Raw genomic sequence first — 24,686 nt, forward strand, 5'->3', positions numbered from 1 at the left:
AGGCGTCTGTGATGGAACAGAGTCTTCGTCCCCACCTCTGGGGCGCCGGTTGTCACTGGACGTGATTGAGTCTAGTTATTGATGGTTGTTACCAGAGCAGCTTTGAACTGGGAACAACCTAGTCCATCATGGATGAGTTCGGAATGTCTAGCTTCTAATCTGTGTAAATGGCAGCTTTCTGATGTTTGTAAATGTGACTCTAGAGTGTCCACAGCTGCCTCTGACGTTTTCACGTTTGTTCAGATAACGAGAACTGTGTATTCCAGAGTGTAGGAGTCGGGAATCAAGCATAATGGTAACATGCAGTCCTTTTGCATGGAGTGCAGCTTTTTCTTTCCTGACGTTCTTGGTTTTCAGCGGAAAACTGATTCAGTATACTTTTACCCGAACAGGTGGGAATTGATAACATTCATTATTTTATCAAAATTACTTACAGTGCCTGACAGTTACACTTTGAAGGAAGCGGAACTGAAGACGGGGAGCTCCCTGGGGCTCTGTCCTGGAAAAGCACCGACCTCCTCTCAGGTAACGCGAGGCCGCCTGCCGACAAAGCCCTCCGCCCCCGGCCGGTCCGTCCCCTGGCCCGAGCCTTACCTGCTGCAGCGATGTGTGCCTCCTAAGTGTTTCCTGCTCCTCAGTGTGCCTTCCACTTGAGGAACAGAGCCGTCTAGTTCTCTGTGTTTGAATAGAGAATGTTACTTCAAAGCATACTCACAAGGTTCTTTTCCTGTGAAGACTTTGTGAGTAAGGGGGGTCTTTAAAGTGGAGTGGCTGCCAGCGTCACCGTATCTCAGAAACGCTGAGGTATACCCCCCCCCCCCCATCTGCCTCTGTGCGACCGGGCCGCACCTCTCCGTCCACGGAGTCCGGCGGTTGTAGTTGGCCGTTCTCTTGCTTCCTTTATGGTACATAAAGCAGTTGGTACAGCCAGCAGTGTGTACATTTAATGAAAGACGGTACATTAATTGGGAACTTAATTACTCTGCAAGAATATAATAGCCTCACAGCAGCTGTCTTTGTCAGTATTCATTTCCTGTGTAAATTCCACCTGGTCAAGCTTCGCCAGAAGCCCTCACTACTTAGTAAACCTCCGCTACAGTCACATTTATGTCCTTACTATTACATTCTCGGGGTAAGCTAGGCTCATCTCGGGATCCCCTGGCTCTGGTTCCACCTCGTTAGTGTCCCAGCCGTTCAGCTGTCCTTCCCGGCCTCCAGCACACGGTGCACGGCCGGCCGAGGGCAGGGGAACAGGGCGCGGGACGCTGAGTGGAAAGCGGAGCGGGAGCCACATGACAAGGGGTCAGACCTACGTCTCTCCTGTGAGGTCTTGGAATTCAAGTCCTTGGGCAGAAAATACGGTCACAGCCAGGTGACTCAGAGACGGCGCAGCCGGTGCTTACGTGTGCAGAGACTGCAGACCCTGTGGGGGTGGCCAGTCTGGGACAGGGGCATGCGGGAGGGACGACATCAGTGACGACGCCTCTTCCAGGAGGTGACACGTTTCTAGGCAGTAGTCCAGACTACTGTTTAATTGTAACATTAAGCCCTGGCTGGCGTGGCTCAACGGAATGAGTGCCAGACTGCGAAGCAAAGGGTCACTAGTTTGATTCCCAGTCAGGGCACAGGCCTGGGTTACGAGCCAGTCGGGGGCACATGAGAGGCAACCACATACTGATGTTTCTCTCCCTCTCTTTCTCCTTCCCTACTCCTCTCTCTAGAAATAAATAAAATATTTAAAAAATAAAAGTAAATTGTAACATTAAATTGTCCGATGTAGTCTTGTCTTCACATCAAGTTTCATGGATTATATTGGCGTTTCTTTTTTGGAGGTAAATAATGTATTTGTAGAATTTTAAAATTTCTTCTGCCTTGCCTTCAGCTGTTCCTGTTCTTTGCTGTGGGCAGCGGCGCTCAGCCTGGGACAGAGATGGAGGTCATCGTGGAGGAGACGATATCCGTGAGAGATGTGAGTGTTTTCCTTTCGGGGGTCTGGGCTGCTAGGTAGGGGGGGCAGTGGTGACCCGTGGCAGGGTTTTGGGGTCCTAAGGCTAGAGTTTACCTAATATAGAAGGGGGGGCCAAAACAGCCAGGAATTTATTTATAAAAAATTGTGTTTATTCTTACATGTTTAAACTTCAGTCACCTTCAAAGTTCTCTCCATTTGAAGCGATACACCTGTCAAGACCGTTTTTCCCCACTGCTCAGAACGGTTTTGAACTTGTTGATTTTGATGTCTTTTAGTGCTTCTGCCAGTTCTTGTTTCACTTCTTCCACATGGGCAAAACGTTTCCCTTTGAGGACTTTTTTCATCTGGGGAAACAAAAAGAAAGTCACTCAGGGTGAGATCATGTGAACAGGGAGGGCTGGACATGGGGGTCATGCAGTTTTTGGTCAGAAGCTGCTGAGCACTCAGCGGGGTGTAGGCAGGTGTGCTCATAAATCACCCATCATGCAATGACTGAACGTGTTGAAAGAGTCTTAAAAAATTTTCACTGAAGCCAAATGCAGCCTGTCACAACAACGCCAGCTGGTGCACTAATACAGCTGGGTTCCTAGAACCCTTTCCTGGTGGGGGAGCCTGTCCTACAAGGGGCCTGCCTGCCAGGATATAATGCTGGCGTTTTTGGGTCCCCCTCATACTTTAAAGAATCCCATGTATCACTAAAGGAGTAGTTTTGGGAGCTTGATAATTGGTGCACCAACTGGAAATTTTAAGCTAGATCATTATATGCTTATCAACAGGGTATTATCAATAATACCTGTTGATTGTAGAAATTTGGGATATGTAGAAATGGATTTTTAAAAAAAATTAAACCCTTACCCCTCTAGTATCAACATTTTGACATACTTCCTTTGTGTTTTCACTTTACATACATAATCACATATACAGGTGTGAGCGTTATGTGTGCGTGCTCATGCGTCCTGTGTGTGCGAGATAGAGCAAGGAGGCTGGCAAAGATGAGAGGCTCCTTCTGGTCAGAGACGAACTGGAGGGAGCCTCAGTGGGAGGAGCAAGGACAGCTGATCGGCACACAGACGTAAAACCTGTGAGTTCGTGTGACCCTGAAGCTTGCCGTGGTCGCTGGGTACCTGTGCGGAGCCGAGCGGATGCTTGGGAACCATAAAAGGAAGAATCAGGTGTTTACCCTGTTTTCATTTTGCAGACTGTGTTGCAGGGCAACCACATAGATGACAGGTTTTTATACAGAAGATCCCAGCTAAGAACAGGAAGAAAGAATTTTAGACTGCCACAGTGTTCAATTCCAAATGATTGAATGGTAGGCTATGATTCTGAAAGCCCACTGAGCACTCAAAAAGAACAGCACCCACACATCAGAGACATTTAAAACAATACCCATGGTTTTTTGCCCCCCAAATTCCAGGGAAACAACTTGAGCCCAGTCAAGCCTCAGGTCTGAGTACCAGTTTATAAGAAGTACAGGGGAGGGGGTCGTGTTGAACGTGACACAGGCACGCCCGATGCTGTCCCCCAGAGGGAAGCTCTTCCTTGGGAACCGTCGTCAGGGGCGGAGTCTGAGCGTGGCCTTCACTTGGCCCCGAGTTCAATCCACAGAGCTTCAGTAATAGTTTAGGGGAGAAAGTGAAATTGGAATGCCAACTGGATATCTATTATTAAAGAATTCCTAACTTTTAAAAGTGTCATATGTTTTTAAAAGAATCTCTTTCTGTAAGTACTAGTAAGTGAGATGTAGGACATCAGGGGCACGAGGCGGGGCGTGGGCTGCGGTGCTGACCGACAGGACTGGCCGCAGCAGGAGCTGGGACTCCAGGGTGGAGACCCGAACAGTCATCTCACCGTCCTCTGCATGTGGTCGACGTTTTCCAAGAGAAAACACTTTTCTACTAAGTTTTTTTTTTCCTTTGTTACATGTGCAAATATTTTTGGAGTTTTCCAATTGCTCTAGAACTTTAGTGTTGTTGTTTTAATTTCAGAGAAAACCACAAAACTTTCCAGAGGAGCAATGTGTAGCCTATCTTTCTGTTTTCCTGGGGCCCGTGGAGGCAGACCTCCCCACCACACCGTGGAACAGCGCTCAGCGAGAGCAGGGAGCATGCTCAGGCTGCACCTCGCTCAGCTGCGCATGCGCGCCGACCGCTCCCGGGTCACCGTGGTCACTGGCTTCCAGGGGACCGCAGCGCTTCACGTCTCCCCTCCGCCCCTCCTCGGCTGGCCAGCTCCTCCTCTCCCGACCTTAGTGCTCGAGTCGGAGACTGGGCCTGGGCCCCGAGCTCCACACTTACCTACCCAGCTGCCCCTGTGCCCCAATAGTCACCCGAGTCCTGACATCCCCATAGGGGCACTGCTGGTCTCTCGCTGCAGACCTGCCCTCCGCTTTCCTCGTCTACCCGTGCGGCTCTGGTGTCCCGCCTGCTTAAGCCAGAACCGGAAGCCAGCCTGGATCTTCTTCGTTCTACTTCACTTCCAGTTTTTCAGGAAGTCCTTTGGGCTCCACCTTCAAGATTCACCTCATTCCCTCCTCGGCTGTCACCCTGGTCGTCTCTCGTCTGGATTATTCCAGCAGCTTCCTGACTAATCTTCATCCCACCCTTGCACCGCCTGGGGTCTGTTCTCACGGAGACTTTGTGGACCCTCTAAGGTGCAAGTCTGCTCAGTGCCTCCTGGACTCACGACCCTCCTGTGCGGCCCGGGCCTCCCCCTCTCTTCCCGTCCCGCTCCCTCTACTCCGGTACCCCGGCATCCCTCCCGCCCCTCAGGCAGGTCTGGGCCCTGGCTGTGGGCCCCGCCTAGGACACAGTTCAGTCGGACGCTCAGTGGGTGGTTTTCCTTAAATAACGGGAGCCTTCCGTCTGCGGTTTTCTCTGGGTGCAGCTCTGGTCCCATTCCTGTTTTAACCTATTATGTCCTCATTGCCATCGTTTTCTAAACAGCTTTCAATGACAAGATACCTTCATATTATAAAAAGCTTTTAAAGTCTTTCACTTTTTATCATACAAGTAATTGTGGATTTATTCTTTTTTAAACTTCAGGGAGGGGCTAAAAAATCTCCCTTGGTGACCATCCTATTCTTGTCCCTTCCCCAGAAATCACCGATGTCATCAAATGACAGCCGCATCCACCTCAGTGGAGTGTGCACCCTTCCGTGACTTTGCCTCACGTGTACCATGTGGACACGTGTGCACACAGGAGAGTGGAATTTGATGGAATGGGATCATGCAGCATGGAGGGCACTAGAACTTGGTTTCACTGAAAACATTTTAAAGACCTTTCAGACAGACACATACACACCTGTTTTGTCCTTTGCTTTAAGACTCCCCATGGTTTACTGAGGCGTCCCGGTGAAGGACACTTCCTTTGCCTCTCTTCCTGCTCCAGGTGGCGCAGCGCGGAGCCCTCCGTCTGGCTCTCGCCTACACCAGCACAGCGTGAGCCAGACACGGCTTATGCTTCTTCCCTGGGCTTCTTTAAGAGTGTTGTTCCTCTCAAGAAGCGGGAGTACTTAGTTATCTTTATTGAAGCTTGCTCTGGCGCCGTGTTGATTGTCTTGTTCCCTGAGGCCGTGGCTTGCACACCTCTTCCTTGTGAGTGCACACATGACCGGCTGTGCTGCGCGGGCGCCAGAGAGGCTAGTGCCCTTGCGTGGGCTTCAGCGTCTCAAGTGTGGCTGTGCAGCCAGCCTGATCGGCCGGAATGCTCATCTGCCTGCAGTGGAAGTCACGTGCAGCCCTGGAAGTGGGCGGACAGGATTTTGAATAAAGTCCTGGGTATAATCCCAGGCAGTGTTTTTCCCTCCTGAGCCGGCCCCACCTAGCTCTTCAGAAGGAAAGCTTGCTTAATCCTCTTCTTAACTAAGTACATCTTTATCTACTGGAGAATCATTAAAGAGGATTGGGCTTAAATTACATAGGCCCAGGGTCCAAAAGGATTGTTTTTCTCAATATTGTTACTCAGAAAAGTAATGGACATACTTTTTTTTTTGCAGTGTTTAAAGATAATGCTGGAGAAATTTGGCCTACCAGGTAAGTGACAGGCCATGTAAGGTGTATAATCTTACCCACAACTTCTACTTATAAGAAAGTATTGATTAACAAGCCTAATGGAAATGGTTCACACTCCCCCCCCCCACCCCGAGGGGAGTTTGTTACCCGGGTTGTCCATTGCGTGTGCACATTCTCCCAGCTCGCAGCCACAGCTGAAAGAACACGGTTGTGAGTGAGCCTGCCACCGAGGAAGGAAGCTGGGTGGGGTCCAGCAAAGGCACGGGAGGGAGGACGGGAGGGTCCGGAGCCTCTGGAACCACCCAGTCTTTCGCTGATTCCTTTGCAGCCCTCACTGGTTCAGAGTCTCGGGGACTGTGGTTCACGCCAGTAGCTGGGGTGCAGACCGGGGACGGGAATGAGGGAAACACCAGTGCAGGGTGTCAGAAGGAGCTGCCTGGGAGTGTGTGTGAGTGAGGCGTCACGGCGCCTGCGCTGGAGGCCGAGCGCCCTCGGCCTCACTCGCTGCCGGGAAGGGGAGGGAGCGAGCCCTGGAGCTGCACGCAGAGGCCGGTCCCTCTCGGGACCAGTCCTCTGGACCAGGCTCGTCACCCGTGCCCCTTTCAGGGACGCCGGCCAGCCGGCCGGCCCAGGGCAGCCGCACGTGCACGGCCCCCCCCCCCCCCGTTCCGGAGCCCGAGTCTTTCCACCCGTGCGCTGTGAGGTAGTGCTGTTCGCCTTCAACTCACCGGTGGTGGTCTTTCAAAAAGTGTGTTTAGATTGAGTTAAATATCCATGTAAGTGTCACTATTTGAAACGAGCACTGTGACAAAAAGGGTCTGCAGGGCAGAGCACTGGGACTCAAAGCTGTGGCCGCAGCATGAATTGGAGATGTGTGCTCGCTTCTGTGCCGAGGCCTCTCCGCGTGGGCCTGGGGAGGGGCGCGGACCGCGGGAGACACGCTGTCTTCCTCAGCAGCCGGCGCCCCTGCTCGTCTCCACGGACCCTCTGCTCCGGAAGTCCCCGGCCCATTTCCACAGGGCGGCAGGCGCGTGAGGAACCGGAGTCTCGTAAAGACCGTTTGCCTCTTCCCAGTGTTCACCCACCCGACCTCACTGCGCGCACTGTGCCAGGATCGCGGTTTCTTGTTGTACGAGCCACTGGTTGGAGGGACCGCGCTGGGCGCACTGCATCGGCTGATGGGCGGGGCTAGCACGTGCTTTCGGCTGAGACAGTGAAATGAAATGCAACCTCATGGTCTTAGGAGGAAGTCCACACTTACATGTATGTGCATAATGTGGTACATACTCATCTGTGATGTGTGTGTTCATGTAAATAACAAAGGCATAATGCACTGTCGTATAATAGCAAGTGTTATTTTTATTTGCAAGTATACATTAATTATATACAATTATACTTCTCTTGATGGAATAGGGAGAAAAATTAAGTAAATTGGGGACACAGTTTTTTTCATGCTCTGGAAGAGGAAATTTTTAAAGAAAACTAGTTAATAATTATTAGATCAAGTCTCATTTGGTATTCATTTACCCAGAACTGTTATTCCAGACAAACTCTGAAAACATATTCTTCAGAGTTTTTTTATTCTGGTTTTGATTCTTTCTCAGGGGACACGTGGCATTTGCGAAAAGTGGATTGGTGCTGGGAAGCCGGGGAGCCTTTGTACGAGGAGGTGAGCTCGTTGGTGCACGCTTCGTTCTTTACAGTGATTCTGTTTGCCTGGCATTTCACACAGGACACTCACAGTTCTAAAGAAAGCCTTAGCTTTGTTAGCATACAAAAGTTTACCCTTGAGTCTGTCTTCACGCTCTCCTTCCCACAGTTACTTGAGAGCGTTAGGAGGGCAAGTCTCAGCCCAGGGGGCCCGTTTCTGGCCTGTGTCCAGTCCCCTTTGACCGGGGAGGGCGTCCCTGGGAGTCGAAGTTCTTCTTTAGGAGACAGGAAACTCGAGGGAAAAAAGACATTTGAACTAATGGAAGAATTTGAAGATACACTCTGAACTGTGAGACCTATTTTAGTCTCAGCGCTTCTCTGTGGTCGTCTGTCATACCCCATGTTGGCAGCAGAGCCTTCGAGCACCGTGTAGAGCAGACTCCCGACCCTCAGAACTGGCTCCTCTTCCCAGAGCTGCTGTCTGTCTGCCCCACCTGGGCGTTTTTGGCCTGAAATGTGGCTCTCCCTGCTCGCCCGCCCCGCTCCGGCGGGGCGCAGTCTTCGGAGGCCTGTCACTCCCCCCCCCTTCCTGGCCACCCCCACTGCCACCCCCACTCCCCTCTCCTTCAGCCTGGCTCTCCCTTTCCCCTCTCACAGCACCGCAGCGGGTTTCCCTGCACCCAGGTGCGCCCCCTCCACGTGCTGCACATGTAGCAGCCAGACTGCTTCTAAAAACTCCTCTGGAGTCTTGGGTTGCTTTTTTCAAAGGAACTAAAAATTCCTTTTCCTATTCCACATCCCTTCCATCTGTGACCACTCTTTCAACCCAGGGTTTTCTTCTGTTTCTCTCCAGCTGGCACTGCCCACTCTGATCATCTAGTCCCTAAGCTCTTCCCCAAAACAAGCCACACTTATTCTAGACATGAGCTTCACTTCGCTCTGTTCTTCTTTTCACGAGAAGTTCCTTCTCCTGTGTCACCCTGCTTTCCCGATGTGACCCATCTGTTGAGACGGAACGCCTGTCTCCTGTAAATCAGTCTCTCGTCACTTCTCGCCTCGTCCCTCTCCCTTCCCTCTGTGTCTTTCAGGGCACTCCCGGCTCACACCCGTATTTCAGGTACAGTGACAGACTGTCTTGTAAGCCGAGCCCATTTCCTGCTCTTCAACATCTGCCTCGTTATACACTCTTTTGTCTATCTCAAGGGTAATGGAGGCATAGGGTTCCAGGGGAAGGTGCCCAGTGATCTGTTTGTGCCTTGCAGAAGGTACCCGTGACGAAAAAGCATTTCTGTATCCCCAGGAGGCAGCACTGAGAGAGCTCATGATACGTTCTGGAGACACTTTGCTTGTGGCTGAAGGAAGACTTCTGCCTCCGGTAAGGCTCTGCTTCTGCAGCCTCGCTGTCCCCCGGTCACAAGGGCGGTGGGTTCTGGCCGTGGGGAAGCGCGGTGGTGGCGGCCAGAGAGAGGGCGGCGCTCCCCCAGAGCCCACCAGGACGCAGCCGCCGCGCTTGCAGCCTCACGTGCCCCTTTCTGTGCAGTCAGCTGCGTGCAGATTTGATCTTTCAGCCTGGCCGTAAAATCCAAAAACTGTTATTGTATCTGATGTGTGACTTACCACAGTTTATTTCACTTCAAACCCATCGTTGGAAATTCAGCTTGTTTTAATTTTTTTCTCTTAATAATACTTAAGAACAAATTTTTTTAAGGTAGTTCTAAAGTTGGAATCAATACGTCAAAACTTTTTAAGGGCCCGATAATACGTGTTGCCAAATTATCTCCCAAAGAGTTGTGCCAAATGTGCAGCGCTAGCAGCAGGCTGTGAGAGGGCTCGATCTCCTGCTCCTTCACAAACACTGCTCCTCACCACTTTTTAATCTTTATTTACTGGGGTTTTAAATGTGGATACATGTAAAAAATGTTTTGAAAGTGACCCTAGATCCCAGCACTCGGGTGGCCATGTGCTTGTGACTGGAGGACTCATACAGCACAGAAGGCCGTGTGATAAAAACGGAAGTTCCCCCCACATCCTTCTCCCCAGAAAGAGCCACGACTAACAACTTTTTCTTCATGTACCTTTCCAAGACAAGGGTGCCTGCTTTCATGCCAGAGGTAAACACACGCGTCCTCTTCAAAGGTGCCCTAGAGGCTCACGTTCTGGGCAGGTGCTTCTGCCTGCTGCTCGGCGCTTTCCTTCACTCGGTGTGTCTGCAGGTCTCCTCGCACCAGCACCCGTCCTGCTCTGCCCCACAGCCTCCCGGAGTTCGGTGGTGCTTTAAACCGTGCTCTTTAAAGTTAACTTTTAAATTGATGATGCTCACGATACCAAACTCAAAGTGTATAAAAAGCTCGGAAAGAAAAGTAGGTGTGCATCCCCTCGGCCCCCAGCCACGCAGTGCGCCCCGCCACGGGCAGCCAGAGCCCTCGCTGTTCAAAGCGGGCACCTTGGGACCTCGCACAGCTCCCCCAGCCGCCACCAACTGCCCTGTCGTGTTTTCCTGAACCTCATCGACCATCTGAAATTGCTTCCCTTTCAAGGGTTATTTTAGTTTCAGGAAAAGCCAGAAGTCACAGGGCGCCAAATCTGGGCTATAGGGGGTACTGAGTCACCTGGGTGATTCGATGTTTCTCCAAGAAACTCTGCATGAGATGTGATGCGTGAGCAGGTGCATTGTCATGATGAAGCTGCCAATCACCAGTTGCCCATAGCTTCAGCCTTCTGAGTCATTTGAACAGTTTCTGCGGAAGAATGTTCAAGCCTAATGCAAACTCTGATGCAGATTCACTGTTCTACTCGCTCAGTCATTTTGAATGTGACGGCCACACAGTGTACACGCTCACTCAACGGTGTCTACTGTCCCCACTGACGAGTACAGTGAAGTTGTCACTGTTCACACATGCACATTCTGGTCCATTCCCCTTGGCTGCCGGGTGACATCGACTTTGCACAAGTCATTGTCATGACGTGAATGATGGCTGGACATTTTCCCAGACAGACCTTGTGAGCAGTTTTACATCTAAAAGGAAAACCAGTGAATTCGGGAACGTGTTGTTATCAAGGTGCTTCTTTCTATGGAAGTAAGAGTGGAAGTTCACTTGTGTACCTCACGGCAGTTAGAAATTCTCCGTTCCAGGGTTTCCTGAAGGTGTCCGTGTGGTGGTACCAGCCTCGGGGGCCCGGGGCTCAGGGGACAAGCCTCCAGGACCAGACAACCGGTACCCCTTCTGCAGGTGGGCTCCGGAGAGCTGCCTCCGCCCCAGGTGAGGACAACACGCCGCAGCAGCCAGCATGTCACCAAGTGAAATGACTGGGGCAGATGACAGAGTTACTTTAGAAAGTGTGTGATTGAAAATCAGAACCTATTTAGTGCATAAGTCATTCCGTAACAGTAGCACCATCCTGCTGTATACAATGCTTTGTAACTCCTTCAGGTCCAACCTGTTAAAACCTTTCTGTGACAGAAGTGCATTCAAGTTTTCCAAGGAATTCTTTTTTTTTTTTTAATATATTTTATTGATTATGCTATTACAGTTGTCCCATTTCCCCCCTTCTCTCCCCTCCACCCTGTACCCCCTCTCCCACCCACGTTCCCCCCCTTTAGTTCATGTCCATGTGTCATACTTATGAGTTCTTTAGTTTCTACATTTGCCGTACTATTCTTGCCCTCCCCCTATCTATTTTCAACCTACATTCTATGCTACTTATTCTCTGTACCTTTTCCCCCTCTCTCCTCCTCCCACCCCCCTGCTGCTAACCCTCCATGTGCCCTCCATTTCTGTGGTTCTGTTCCTGTTCTAATTGTTTACTTAGTTTCTTTTGGTTTTGCTTTAGGTGTGGTTGTTAATATTTGTGAGTTTGCTGACCTTTTACTATACATGTCTTTTCTTTATCTTCTTTTCTTAGATAAGTCCCTTTAGCATTTCATAAAATAAGGGCTTGGTGATGATGAACTCCTTTAACTTGACCTTATCTGAGAAGCACTTTATCTGCCCTTCCATTCTAAATGAGAGCTTTGCTGGATAGAGCAATCTGGGATGTAGGTCCTTGTCTTTCATGACTTGGAATATTTCTTTCCAGCCCCTTCTTGCCTGTAAGGTCTCTTTGGAGAAATCAGCTGACAGTCTGATGGGAACTCCTTTGTAGGTTACTGTCCCCTTACGTCTTGCTGCTTCTAGGATTCTCTCCTTCGTTTTTACCTTGGCTAATGTAATTATGATGTGCCTTGGTGTGTTTCTTCTTGGGTCCAACTTCTTTGGGGCTCTCTGAGCTTCTTGGATTTCTTGGAAGACTGTTCCCTTTGCCAGACTGGGGAAGTTCTCCTTTATTATTTGTTCAAATACGTGCTCAATCTGTTGCTTTTCCCCTTCTGATTCTGGTACCCCTATAATTCGGATATTGGGACGTTTAAATGTGTCTTGGATGCTCTTAATCTTTTCCTCAATTTTTTGAATTCTTATTTCATCATGCTTTCCTGCTTGGTTGATTCTATCTTCCTTCTGGTCCACTGTATTGTTTTGAGACTCATATTCCTTCCTTTCACTATTGGCTCTCCTCCGCGTGTCTTCCTGCATCTGTTTTATGGTAATCTGCATTCTTTCATCTAGATTTCGTCCAAAATCAACCAGTTCCGTGAGCTTTCTGATCACCAGTGTTTTGAACTGCGCATCTGATAGATTGGCTAATTCTTGGTCGCTCAAAAGGATGAGTCCTGGGGGACTGATCTGCTCTGTTGAAAACATATTTTTTTTTCCCCTGTCTCTCCTTTTTTTTTCCCGGTCTGGTTGCTCTTGTTACAGTGGGGGGCAGAGCCTTAGGTGCTCACCGGGGCTGGGCACCCCAGTCGCTAGAATGTGACGTTATATGTGGGGGTGGGGCGGGAGCAGGAGCAGGGACGGGAGAAAGCAATGGCGGTAGTTCCGTTCCCCTGGACTCAGACCCTTGTCTGGGTTTCTGGCCGCGAGTTCTGCCCTGGTCCACAATCGCTACCCTTCTGGGTCTGCCAGCCGCAGCTTGCGTACTCAGGGATCACCGCTGCCTTCTTGCGCCCCCGATGGCTTTTGCACTGAGTTCGCGCCAAACTTTCCCCGACCTCCGCGCACTGCTGACCCGAGCCAGCCCCGCGCCCGCCCGGCTCGTCTTCTCCTACCAGTCTGGATGAACGTGTCTACTTCAACTTCTTGGCTGCCCGACTTCCATTCAGATAAATCCTCTGCCGGATCTGGGTGTTATTCTGATAGTAAATTATTGTTGTAAATTATTGGTTTTCTAATCTTGGTTGTACGAGGAGGTACGGTGCGTCCACCTATTCCTCCATCTTGCCGGAAGTCTAATCCAAGTTTTCCAAGGAATTCTTATATGTCCTCTCCCAAGGTTCCGCCGGCAGTGTGAAGAGTGGCCTCGTCTGTCATGCTAGACCAGGACACTAAGGCTCCCCTCACAGCGATGCCCTCTGAGAGCAAACACGACGGGGCGAGCACCCTGCTGTCCTCCAAGTTGCTTCTCCACAGAGCGAACCCAGTGCACGTGTCGCGCTGGGCAGGAGGGCACTGGACGTGCGTCCAGACTTCCGTTGTGAAAAGTCGGTTGCCACTTGGTTGCAAAGAAAACACCAACCAGTCTCCTTTGTAGATAAAATTGTAGGAGGACCAACTCTCTCTATATATTTTAATCATGTCTTAATTATTTAGCTTGGGTTGAGCTTAAAGTATTCTATATTTCTTTTTTATTTTTAAGCGTCAGTACTAAAATTACTGAAAATGAATCAAATTCCTATCTCATTCATTGAAGTTAGGAATATATGTTTAGAGCAATAAAATATTTTCATGTTGAATTAGTTATGAAACTGGCATTATCTTTTGGTTGGGTTATATAGATATGTTAACTAATTCTAAAAATGTTTTGGCAATAGAATAATAATTACATACAGAGTTAGCTACAAATTTTAAAAAGCATGTTTAATCAGTGTGCTTCTTCATGAAGGGGGAGAAACAGGTTCATTTTTTTCATAGTCCTTCTTTATAACAACATGAAGCTTTTTGCTTAATTTATTTATGATCTAATTTTATTATATATTTAGTTGCCAGTTTTTACATCCAGAATTTTACATGAGAGAGCATTTTATATTTCCCTTTTTTAAAAAATGTTTTATTTCTTTATTTTTGAAGGGAAGGGAGGGAGAAAGAGGGAGAGAAACATCAATGTGTGGTTGCCTCTCGTGCTTCCCCTGCTGGGGACCTGGCCTACAGGCTTGTGCCCCAACTGGGAATCGAACCAGCGACCCGTTGGTGTGCAGGCCGGCACTCAATCCACTGAACCACACCAGCCAGGGCATATTTTTCCCCTTTTTAAAACAAATGTGGAAGGTCTTAGTACTGTCAGGGATCCTGTCAGCCACTCAACCTTTACTTACGTGACACCCACCCGACCAGGCCCCAGACAGACGGACGAGAACGATGGCCTGTCCCCTCCTGACAGTCGGATTCTCTCCCGTACACCCAAGGAAACAGACACAACACCACGAGCCGGGCAGAGTGTGACAGGGGAAGGACAGTGGACAGCGGTACAAGGGATAGGGCAGGGCAGCCCACCAGCATGGTCCTCTTGAGGAAGGAGAGCGTCTGGCAGGCAGCCCAAGGGTGACATTCCTCCACCCACTAGTCACGGCGTTAGCGCGAGGGAAACGGCCGGCTGTGCCCCGGGCGGCCCCCGGCTGCTGAGCGAGGCGGCCAGAGCTCAAGGAACTGGGAGTCTGAGTTCCGTGAACGCAGCTGCACTGACAGGTTTTACATCAGAACGCAGCCTGTGTCTCAGAAGTGTCAACTGAGTGCGTGTCGAGCCCTTTCACACACCTAGCCGTGTCGTTTGTAGGTGCTCCCGGTGACGTGCACGGGGACACTTGCCTCCGCTACCTGGGAGACCTGGAAATCTCAGAAGACGCCACTCTGGCGGAGCTCAAGTCTCAGGTGAGACCTCTTCCCGTGAGGTGTCAGCCTGCCCTTCCGTCGCCGGCACCCTCACTCACGGTCTGCTCTGGGTGGCACCTGCCGTATGCCGCCGCGCTCAGGGGCGAGGGCCCAGCAGGCCACAGGCGCTGGCTCCTACAGCCCCCAGCATCCTTTCTGCCGGCGGCCCCGGGGGCTCTCTGTTGTGTGTCGTCAGTTAAAAGAAGCGTTGGTGTCCCGGGCAGTCAGTGGCAGCGGCGAGCTGCGGTGTGGAGCCGGGCAGTGCAGTGTGCCCTGATGCAGAGAGAGTGCTGGTCGGTGGAAGGGTCCAGTCGAGCGCACGCTGTGCACTCTGGGAGCCTCTCGCTGCGGTGGGGCGGGGTGGGGGGGGACTGAGGCGGACGCCCTTCATCCTCTCGGAGGGGAACGTGGGCCCAGATGATTCGAGTGCCAGTTACTGGCACTTGGCCTGTGGGTCCTTGAGGTAGGAAGCAGCCTTCCTCAAAAAGAAGGGGGATTTATTCTCATGAAAACAAGGGGGAAGAGACTTTTTTCTTGTGTTGGGTTGAAAGACACAAGATTGCTGTTCTTAGGTAAAAAATGGATGAATATTGGCTGTTTATACACTACAATCTAATATAGAAGTTATCCACTCCAGAATTCGTTCCACCATTCGTGTTTAGCAGTGGGATCCAAAGATTTTGAAATACTTCAAAAACGCAGAGCCGTCCCCTGGGCCGGCAGACCCCGCTGGAGAACCGCAGGGCGGGAGCCGAAGATGCCTGCCTCCCCTGCAAGGCCCCTGCCCGGGTGGGCGGTGCTCGCCGGAAGTCAGCTTCGCAGAGTCGCTTTCTGAAACACGGTGGCGGGAAGGGGCTTCTGGCTCAGACCCAGAAATTGAAAACTGACTTCTCTCTCCAGCGGATTCCAGCACAGAGAGGCACAGAAATTCCTCATGATTGATTTTACCGAGAGAGCCCTGTGGCTGCTGAACAGGCACCGTCGTCGCGCAAGACAGCCCTGCCCTCGCGTGTGCTCTGTGGGGCTGCACTCGCCCCCGCGCCGCGTACTGGAAGACGGCTTTTTCAAAGCCGTGGACAGACGTCTGTTTCTCCTCCAGGCCCTGGCCCTGCCCTCGCTGTCGGAGCTCTGCGTCCCGTCCCCGGCCTTCCTCAGGGCCTGGACGGTGGACGGCCGCCGCCCCGGCCGGCTCCTGCGGGACAGCCGGCAGCAGCTCAGGTAGGCGCGGCGCTCGGGGACAGGGAGGCCGGTCCGGGGGTCCCGCGGGCCGGTGGGGTGGCGCCTGTTCCCGTGAGTCCGCTCCGAGGCAGCTTCAGTTTCCAGACTCCGTTTGCAGCGCAGCCTCGTGTGTGTTCGTGTGTGCGCACTGTGCCGCGGAGGCTGGGCAGAGCGTCGGGTGTCTTCCCCCCACTCTGCCGGGCTGCAGCTGGCGCGGCGCCGTGCGAGGCTAGGACACACGGCCCAGCCCGTGCACTGGGTGCTCGGGCGTCCGGCAGAGCGGGGCTGCCGCGGTGTCGGCAGACACCTGCCTCGCGTGGCGCAGCTGCCGTTCCTTCTTGCGGAGAGGACGCTCGGGCTCCTCTCCCAGCCCCTTTCGGGCGTGTGAGACGGCACCGTCGGCCGCATCACCGCGCTGCACATCGGGCCCCCAGAACTCGCTCATCTCCCGCTGCAGGCTCCCACCCGCGAGCAGCCTCTCCCCTCCCCCGCTGCCAGCCCCGGCGCCCCCGCTCGGCTCTGCCGCTGCGACGTGTTTAGTGTCACGTTTACGTGTCACCCAGTGCTCGTCCTTCTCTGACTCCATCGGCCTCATCACATCGCCCGCAGGGCCCGTCCGTGTGGTCGCCGGCAGCTGCGTGTCCTGCCTTCTGGCAGCTGAATGAGTCCTGTCTGCGTGTGTGAGCGTGTGTGAGCGTGTGAGTGTGTGAGTGTGCTCCCTCGGGCGGACACTGGGTCGTCCGTCCCCGTGCCACGGCGGCGTGAGCGTGCTGCGGCTGTATGTGGGCGTGCAGGAGCTTCTCCGGTCTCTGGCGGCCTGAAGAGGGGTTGCTGGGCCGTGGGGTCGTTCTTCTCTTTTCTGAGAAGCCTCCACACTGGTCTCACGGTGACTGCACCCACCTACGTTGCCACCGCCCACACACACGGGCTCCCCTTCCCCCACGTCCAACCAGCACTCACCGCTTGTGGTTCACTGGCGGCGGCCGTTCTGACCGGTGCGGGGCGGAAACCCCGGGGTCTTGGGGTGGGCCGCCCCGACGACCAGCGATGGTGAGCACCCGCTCGTGCTCCCGCTGGCCCTTCGCCTGTCTTCTCGGGGAAGTGTCTGCTCATCTCCTCTGTCCGCTTCTCAGTCAGGTTGTTTGCGGTTTCTGCCGTTGACTCGTCGGAGTTCTTCGTCCACTTTGGGTATTGACCCCTTACCCCGTGTGTGATTGGCAGGCACTTTCCCCCATCCACAGGCCGCCTTTTCGTTGTGCTGTTCCCTTTGCTGTGCAGAAACTTTTTAGTTTGATGTGGTCCCACGTGCTCCCTTTGTTTTTGCCTTTGCTCATGGTGTCAGCCCCAAAGAATGATTGCCAAGGCCAATGTGCAGGGGCTGAGGAGCCTACCCATGCTTTTTCTAGGAGTGTCACAGCCCTGGGTCTCCGGTTCCAGTCTTTCGTGCCTGTGGTACAGTGCGACAGTGGGCCAGTTCCGTTCGTCTGCACGGGGCTGTCCACCTTTCCCAGCACCGTTTGTTAAAGACGCTGTCCTTTCCCCACGATGCGTTCTTGGTGCCTTCGTCGTACGTTAATTGACCATATGTATGTAGGTTTATTTCTGGGGTCTCTGTTGTGTTCTGTTATTGACCCGTGTGTCTGTTCCTATGCCAGTACCAGACTGACTACTACAGCTTTGTGACCTAGTTCGAAATCGGGGAGCACGATGCCTCCAGTTGTGTCCTTAAGACTGCTTTGGTTACTTGGGGTATTTTGTGGTTCCACTCAAACTTGAGGACTGGTTTTTCTATTTCTGTGAAAAAATGCCACTGGCGTTTTAATAGGGTTTGCATTTTACCTGCACATCGCTCTGGGCAGTAGGAGCATTTTAACAGTGTTCTCTGGTCCACAGACATGGACTGTCTGTACACGTGTGTGTCTGTGTCGACATCCTTCATTGAGCTCTGACGTCGGTTTCCAGAGGACACATCTGTCCCCCCCTTGGTTGGACGTGTTCCCCAGCACTTTGTGCTTCCGGGTGCTGTTGTGATAGGGTTTTTACTTCCGCTTTCCGGTAGGCAGCTGTTCGTGTGTGGAGTACAGCTGATTCTGCACATTGCTTTTGTATCCTGAAAATTTACTGAATCCATTTATGGGTTCTAATAGTTTTTTGGTGTAATCTTTTTTTAAAAGATTTAATTTATTTATGTTTAGAGAGAAGGGAAGGAGAAAGAGGGAGGGAAACATCAATGTGTGGTTGCCTCTCCTGACCCCCTTCTGGGGACCTGGCCCGCAACCCAGGCATGTACCCTGACTGGGAATCGAACCAACAACCCTGTGGTTTGCAGGCCCGCATTCAGTCCTCTGAGCCGCACCAGCCAGGGCAGGTTTTTTGGTGTAATCTTGAAGGTTTTCTAAATAGAACATCATGTCATCTGCAAATGGAAACATCTTTACTTCTCCCCATCTGACCCCAGTGCCTTTCATTTCCTTCTCTTGCCCGATTGCTCCGACGTGGCAACGGTGGGCACCCTTGTCCGGTGGCCCTTGACCTCAGAGGAAAAGCTCCCAGCTTTTCCCCATGAGTATGATGTGAGCTGTGGGCTTGTCTGTGTGACCTTTCTCACGTACATTTCCTCTGTGTCGTTTATTCCCGACACAAAGAGACATCGAATCTCGTCCAGGGTTTTTCCTGCATCTGTCAAGATGACCGTGATTTTCGTCCCTCATTCTGGTGGTGCGGGGCATCTCACCGATCGATTCACGGCTGCTTGACACAGCCTTGGTCCCCGGTGTGAGTCCCTCTATGCCGTGGTATGCGATCCTTGTGCTGTTACAGGCAGCTTGCTGGTGTTTTGTTGGGGGTTTTGTATGCGTGCTCCTCAGGGCCTGTGGTCTTCTTTTCTTAAAGCACCCTTGTCTGTCTGATCCCGAGCGATGCTGGCCCCACACAGTGAGTTGAGAAGTGCCCTCACGACTTCTGTTGCTCGGGCGAGTCCGAGAGGGACTGGTCTTCTTCTTCAAACGTTGGGCGGGATCAGTAGTGAGAACCGTCTGGTCCTGGACTTCTCTTTGTTGGGGGATTTTGGATTTCTGACTCAACCTCCTCACTAATAATTGGCCTGTTCACATGTTCTGTTTCTTCCTGACCCACCCTTGGTAGGTTGCGTGCTCCTAGGGGTTTGCCCAGTTCTTCTTGGGAGTTGCCTAAGTGACTGGAGTACAGTTGTTCACGGTCTCTAAATTTTGAGCGTTATGCATGATATTTTGCTGAAGAAACTTAAATTTGACCCAAAAATGTTTTAAAAACTTAAAGGCCGCCCCTCACTGATACCCTGCGTTATTCCGCGTCAGGGAGCACAAGCTGGGGAGGAGGGCCGCCGTCTGCCTGGAGCCCCTGCAGGAGGAGGAGCTCTTGGGGTGAGTCGTCGGCCTTACGTCTTACTGCCGTGGGCGGCTGTTCCAGAAACGTGTTTGCGTGTCTGTGTGGCGGCGAGAACTCACTGCTCGGGGTGTCCCAAGTGCGCACGGAACCCACGGTGACCTCGCGGGCCCTCTGCCCGCCCTGCCTCCGCGGGGTTCCCTTTGCTGTGGCAGCTCCGCCCGTCTCCCCCGCTGCTCCCTCCCAGCTGCCCGGCCGCCTCTCCCAGGGCTCTGCCGCGGCTCCCGAGGGCGGCTCCCCCTCCATCCGGGCCGGGACGGAAGGGGTGGAAGTAAAGAGGGTTCCCCACCAGCACGCGGGGTTCAGGGGAATCCTCGCCTCAGAAGAATGAGACGCGCTGGAGGGTAAGCTTCGCCCGTCACGCCCCCCTAGGTGTCGGGTGTTTCTCGTACTGTTCGTTTTCAGCCTGACACGTGCCTGCTTTCTGGTGCAGCCCCCGGGACGTGCTGCTGAGGACGAGGCTGCGGCTCCCCGGCGAGCGGGCGTACGCCCCGCCCGCGGACCTGGTGTGGGACGCCGCCCGGGCCACGGCCAGCTCCTTGCGGCAGCGCGTGGCCGAGTTCTACTCGCTCCCCGTGGAGAAGGTCGAAATCGCCAAATACTTTCCGGACAAGTCTGAGTGGCTCCCAGTCTCCAGCTGGGTGAGGTCGGGGCCCCCGGAGAAGCCGGCCTTCCTGCCCGGGGAGCAGCCTCACTCCCGTGGTTCGCGGGCAGGGGACTTGGGAGGAACTTAGCTTGTTTTCTTTATCCAAGATGCCTGCTTTTCCCACAGAACCAGCAAACGACCAAGAGGAAAAAGAAGAAAAAGCAAGATAATTTGCTGGGGGCACCCTACTACCTGAAGGACGGGGACACGGTCGGGGTCAAGGTCAGTCGTGAGCGGGAGATTCACCCCCTGACACAACAGCGGGTCAGGTGACCCGGCGCGTCCTCCCGGACATGCAGATGGTCCCGTCCACCCAGACGGCCTCAGAGGGACAGGGGAGAGCCGGACAGGGTGTTGCGGGGGCCAGTAGGACCTCGACGCCACAGCCGTGGTGTCGAGCCCGACTCGGACGGCGCACGAGGCTCCGCGCCGGCGCCGTGGGGCTGCAGAGGCACCCGCGTCTGGTGAAGACAGTCCCTCCCCTTCCTGGTTCGCACCGAGTTCCCTTCTGACTCGTGCGTGAGTTCCGAGTCCGTGATGCTAAATTTTACTCTGCGCCTTTCCCGCCCCTGCGGAGTCAGCCGGTGGCTTTTCTCCTGGGATTGGGCAGTGTGGCCCCGCCAGGCAACCGTGTGCTCGACACGGGCCGTCCACACGCCCCACGGACAGACCGGGTTTGCTGTCGTGTAGCAATATTTTTATATTAAGGTAAATGTGTAATTTTAATCCTTAAATTAACTGTTAACCTACTGATAACAAATTACTGATTTAATGTAATCCTTGATTTAGTAATTGATATTTTTGTAGTAAGGGGTGAGGATTCCCTTGATCACTCCTGGTCAGCATTGGGCTGGACGAGTGACCGACATAATATGACCCTCCTCCCCCCAGAAAGAAAAGTAAATAAACAATTGAAAGACAGTTACGAAAAATTCTGAAAGGAAAATATAAAACTGGTTTTTTCACATGCTAGGAAGGAGATTCAAGAGACTACAAGTAAACCGTTAGAGGTGTTAAGACGCAAAGGCTTACAAGATCAGTGTTGACGAAATCACAAGTGACTAGGGCTACACCCGACACAAAGCCTTCCCGGACCTCCCAGGGACGTGAGGGGCGCTGGCGGCAGCTGGGCTGCAGTGCGGGGGGTGGGGGTGGGTGCATGGGAGAGCCACAGGCTCCAGAGCCCGGGTGGGTTTGGAAACGAGCCTGGTCAGGGTCCCTGGCCTGCAAAGGGTCAGGGGATTGTGGCTTCGGGGCAGACAGAGCACCCCCGACACAGACCCCACAGACACACAGAAACCGCAGGAGAGCCGAGCTCCATCCTTGCCCCAGGGATGCTTTGAGGCCCCGCCCAGCGGGGGCACCGGCAGCCACAGGCAGGGCCAGGTGCCTGCGAGGTCCCTTCTGCCCTGCCTGCCCCTCGCTCCGCTGTCTCCAGACACCGGCCGGGGCGGGGGGGTGTTGCTCCACTGTTAATCCAGTTCATGTGAATGTGGATGTGTCCTTATGCTGGTTTAGGTGATTTCTTACACAAGTCACCTAAATCTTTGCATGACCTTACGCACTCTTACTGGACACAGGCTAAAAAGACGTCTGAGCGTTCCTTACTTTGAAATGCAGAATCTGCTGGTTGAAGATGACGACGACTTCGGAACCGCCGGAGACGACGCTGGAAGAGGGAACCAGACGCAGCAGCTCGCTCTGGGGACAGGGGCGAGGTAACGGGGTTCCTGCCATCACAGCTGCCCCTCGAGGCCACGGCCTGGCTGGGCGCTCGCCGCGGGCCGGTCACCTGGAGGAACAGTGGAGTTGGCGTCCCGTAGCTCATGACCCAGCCCGAGGGCCTCGTTCTGCCCTGGGCACCTCTCTGCGCGGTCTCCCTGCCCCTCCGAAGTGCAGACCCTCCTGGTCGGAGACACACTTTCTGGGTCTGTCCTCCAGACACAGGCCTCAGTCGCCTGGAAGCGGAAGCAGCCCCGTTCCCACGCGCTGCACCCCGGGCCGCCTTGTCCCCCTCCCCCCCGCAGGAGGCTCAGACACTCCTGGCTCCTACCCTGCCACCGTCTTCCAGAGCGGGGCCCTGCCCCTGGCCCCTCCGCGCACACACCACCCTGGTCCCTCACCCCTCGCCCCGGGGAGACTCGCTCCAGCCTCTGCCATGCAGTCGGCCTGCTCCCCGGGCCTCCGGCTCTCCGGGGCGTGCTCTGAAACCCACGCTCCCGTCCCCGAGTGCCCAGACCCACTCCCCCCACGCGGTCCACAGCATCACCCTCACGGGCCACACCAGGGTGCCGTGTCCTCCTTGCCGGCCCCCCACTTCCGTCTCCTGACCTGGGCGACCCTGTGTCCGTGACTGGGAGTGGGTGACGGCTCTGCCTCCCGCAGCCAGGAAGCCCTTCGTGTGCGGAGCAGCGACATTTTCTCCAGTGCAGAGACGCCCAGCCAGCCCCACAGACCGGAAGCTTCTCTCTCCATCCGCGTCGGGAGTTTCAGATAGCACCAGCCCGCAGGTGTGCCCCGGGCACCGCACCCAGTCAGAGCTGGCGCTGGAGCCGCTGGCGCCCCAGCCGGTCGGCAGCGGGTGCAGGGCGGAGCCCCCGCTCATCGGCCCCGCCAGTGCAGGCCTGTCGGCTGCCGCCTGGTGCGCACACAGACGCCAAGCCACTGCGTTGTCACCGTCCCAGGGACGGCCTCAGGCCAGGCAAGCTCACCTTATCCCCGCGCTACATGGCACATCCACCCGTGGGGGGCTCACGCAGACCGAGACGTGTCTGCAGGGGCCGGTCACATGCTGTCCCCACGCCACACTTGACCCCAGCCACCGTCGCTGTAAGCACAGGCCCGAGTCCGGCATCAGCTGCAGGCAGCCTGGATGACACGGCGCGTGCTGACCTCCGAGCAGCCTGCGCTGCAGGGGCTCACGGCCCGCCCAGCCCCACGTCGGCGCCTGCGCTCCCTGAGGGGCGGGCCCGGCTCAGCTGTGTCCTGGTCCCCACACAGCGCACGGCGCCCCCAAGGCCTGTGGTCAGAACGCTCCCGCAGCCGCGGTGGGAAGCCCAGCCAGGAGGCAGCTCGGGACTCACAGGCGTGGGCGCTGAGCCGCCAGCCCTGAGAAGCTGGGATTAAAACAGAAGGAGGAGCTGTAAACAAAGATGCTTTTCCTTCTCGTCTGCAGGGGTGGCTGACTGTCGGATTTCAAAGGGTTAACCGGTACCTGTGACAAATACAGTGTCTCTGTTGCTGAGTCAGCGGGCGTGGGACACTCGGACGAGCCCCTTCAACTCGGTCCAGAGTGGGATTCCTAAAACAGTAAACCCTTCACCTTTCACCCCCAGCGGGCTTTGCACAGCTACGGCTTCCCACGGGCTCCTCCGCGGCCCCTTCTGGCTGGCGTCGCTGGCACTCCCATGCTGAGGGACAGACGGGAGACGTGGGCAGGCGGGGGCCCGGCCTCAGCGGCCGGGAGGAAGCCCATGCTGCACCCCCGTGGCTTTCCCGTGGGGCGGGGCACTGGGTGCAGTGGGCCTGCTTTTGCGGCCTGTGCCCCCACCCCCAGCCCATTAGAAGCCTCACCTCCGAGGACACCTGCCGGAGGTCGGGGGTCTCGGGCCCCGCGCTCACCTGCACTGACACAGGGCGAGCCCGGCTGGGGCCTCAGTGTCCGCAGTGGGCCCCAGGCCCGGGGCCTCCAGGTGGTCTACGCGGCCGTGCTTGCTCCCTCCACCCCTTGTTAAACTCGAGGGGTGCGGGGGCAACGGGGAGGGCCGGCCGGCCCGTCAGAGAGGAAATAAACCGATCTCCAGGCGGCCCGTCTAGTCGGCCCGCCGCTCCGCGTCCCGCCTGGGCTTGGTCCCAAGCGCACGTCCGCGCCTCAGGACACACGGGTTCCATTTAGAAGCGGGATCGGCACCGCTTCAGAAACAGCAGGCGCAGGGCTGGTTCTAAGGAGGCTCGGACTCCTGGGGACACCCGTGCTGGGAGAACCCGGCCGAGCTCGGGGCGGCCTGCACAGGTCCCCGCAACTCCACAGCGACGCCGTTCTGTGGAGGGCGGGGGGACACGAATCCCGGTAACACAGCTCCTCCACCGGCCACCTGCGCCCCTCTCCAAAGGCACCAATGCCAGGGCCCCCGGCCCTAGGGGATGCGCCACCTCGAGGTGCAGCCTGTGGCTAAGGGGCAGGTGCGCAGCCAGCCCGGAACCAGCGCAGCGGGGGTGGGACGGCCGTAGGGAACCCTCGCTCCTGGGAAAGGGGAGAGGCGCAAACGGCGGCCACGAGCCCCAGCAGCGGCCTGGTCACACCAACGCCCTCCGTCAGCCGCCCTGTCCTGCTCCAGGGTGCCTCACACACCCACTGCCCCGCGGGCACAGCTGACGCGCGTGTCCTAGAGGCCTGGGGACCGACCTGCTTGGGGCCGAGTGCGCACAGGCTCCAGCGATTCACCAGCTCGGGGACGGCTGCCCCCTTGATTTCCTCCCGAGCTCAGGAGACTCACCACTGGATGTGCCCTGGCCGACAGCGCCAGGTGGAGAGCCTTCCCCCCGCCCCCGGCCAGCTGCCCGTCACCCACGGGTCTGCAGCCTGTTTGCACTTCTACAATCGAAACCGTGAGGGTGGTGCCGCGGCTCCTGCCCGGTGCAGACACCCGTCCTGAGGCCAGTGCCCCAGCCGGGCTGGGCGGTCAGAGCTGCCGCCCCGGCCCCGGCAGCTCCCCGGTGCCGCCCACCTCAGCGCTCAGACCGCGCCTCCACAGAGGCTGCTGCACCACGACCGCCTGCCCAGCTGTGCCCCGGTCTGCTCAGCT

At 54.9% G+C, this 24,686-nt stretch overlaps 1 protein-coding gene across 1 annotated transcript in view; it reads left to right on the plus strand.

The window, feature by feature from the left end:
• Window positions 1–23,012, plus strand: part of USP40 (ubiquitin specific peptidase 40) — a 66,868-nt gene extending 43,856 nt beyond the window's left edge. Inside the window, exons 20-32 of the mRNA XM_028509790.2 lie at window positions 437–525; window positions 1,883–1,969; window positions 5,967–6,003; window positions 7,587–7,651; window positions 8,933–9,007; window positions 10,766–10,892; window positions 14,500–14,594; window positions 15,694–15,812; window positions 19,148–19,213; window positions 19,669–19,876; window positions 20,008–20,103; window positions 21,502–21,599; window positions 22,267–23,012. Of these exons, the coding sequence (XP_028365591.1) occupies window positions 437–525; window positions 1,883–1,969; window positions 5,967–6,003; window positions 7,587–7,651; window positions 8,933–9,007; window positions 10,766–10,892; window positions 14,500–14,594; window positions 15,694–15,812; window positions 19,148–19,213; window positions 19,669–19,876; window positions 20,008–20,103; window positions 21,502–21,599; window positions 22,267–22,378 (1,274 nt within the window). The 3' untranslated portion in view covers window positions 22,379–23,012. The remainder of the gene's footprint in view (window positions 1–436; window positions 526–1,882; window positions 1,970–5,966; window positions 6,004–7,586; window positions 7,652–8,932; window positions 9,008–10,765; window positions 10,893–14,499; window positions 14,595–15,693; window positions 15,813–19,147; window positions 19,214–19,668; window positions 19,877–20,007; window positions 20,104–21,501; window positions 21,600–22,266) is intronic.
• The last annotated feature ends 1,674 nt before the right edge of the window (window positions 23,013–24,686 follow it).

This window comes from Phyllostomus discolor, chromosome 4, assembly GCF_004126475.2.
Source record: "Phyllostomus discolor isolate MPI-MPIP mPhyDis1 chromosome 4, mPhyDis1.pri.v3, whole genome shotgun sequence".
Taxonomy (NCBI): domain Eukaryota; kingdom Metazoa; phylum Chordata; class Mammalia; order Chiroptera; family Phyllostomidae; genus Phyllostomus; species Phyllostomus discolor.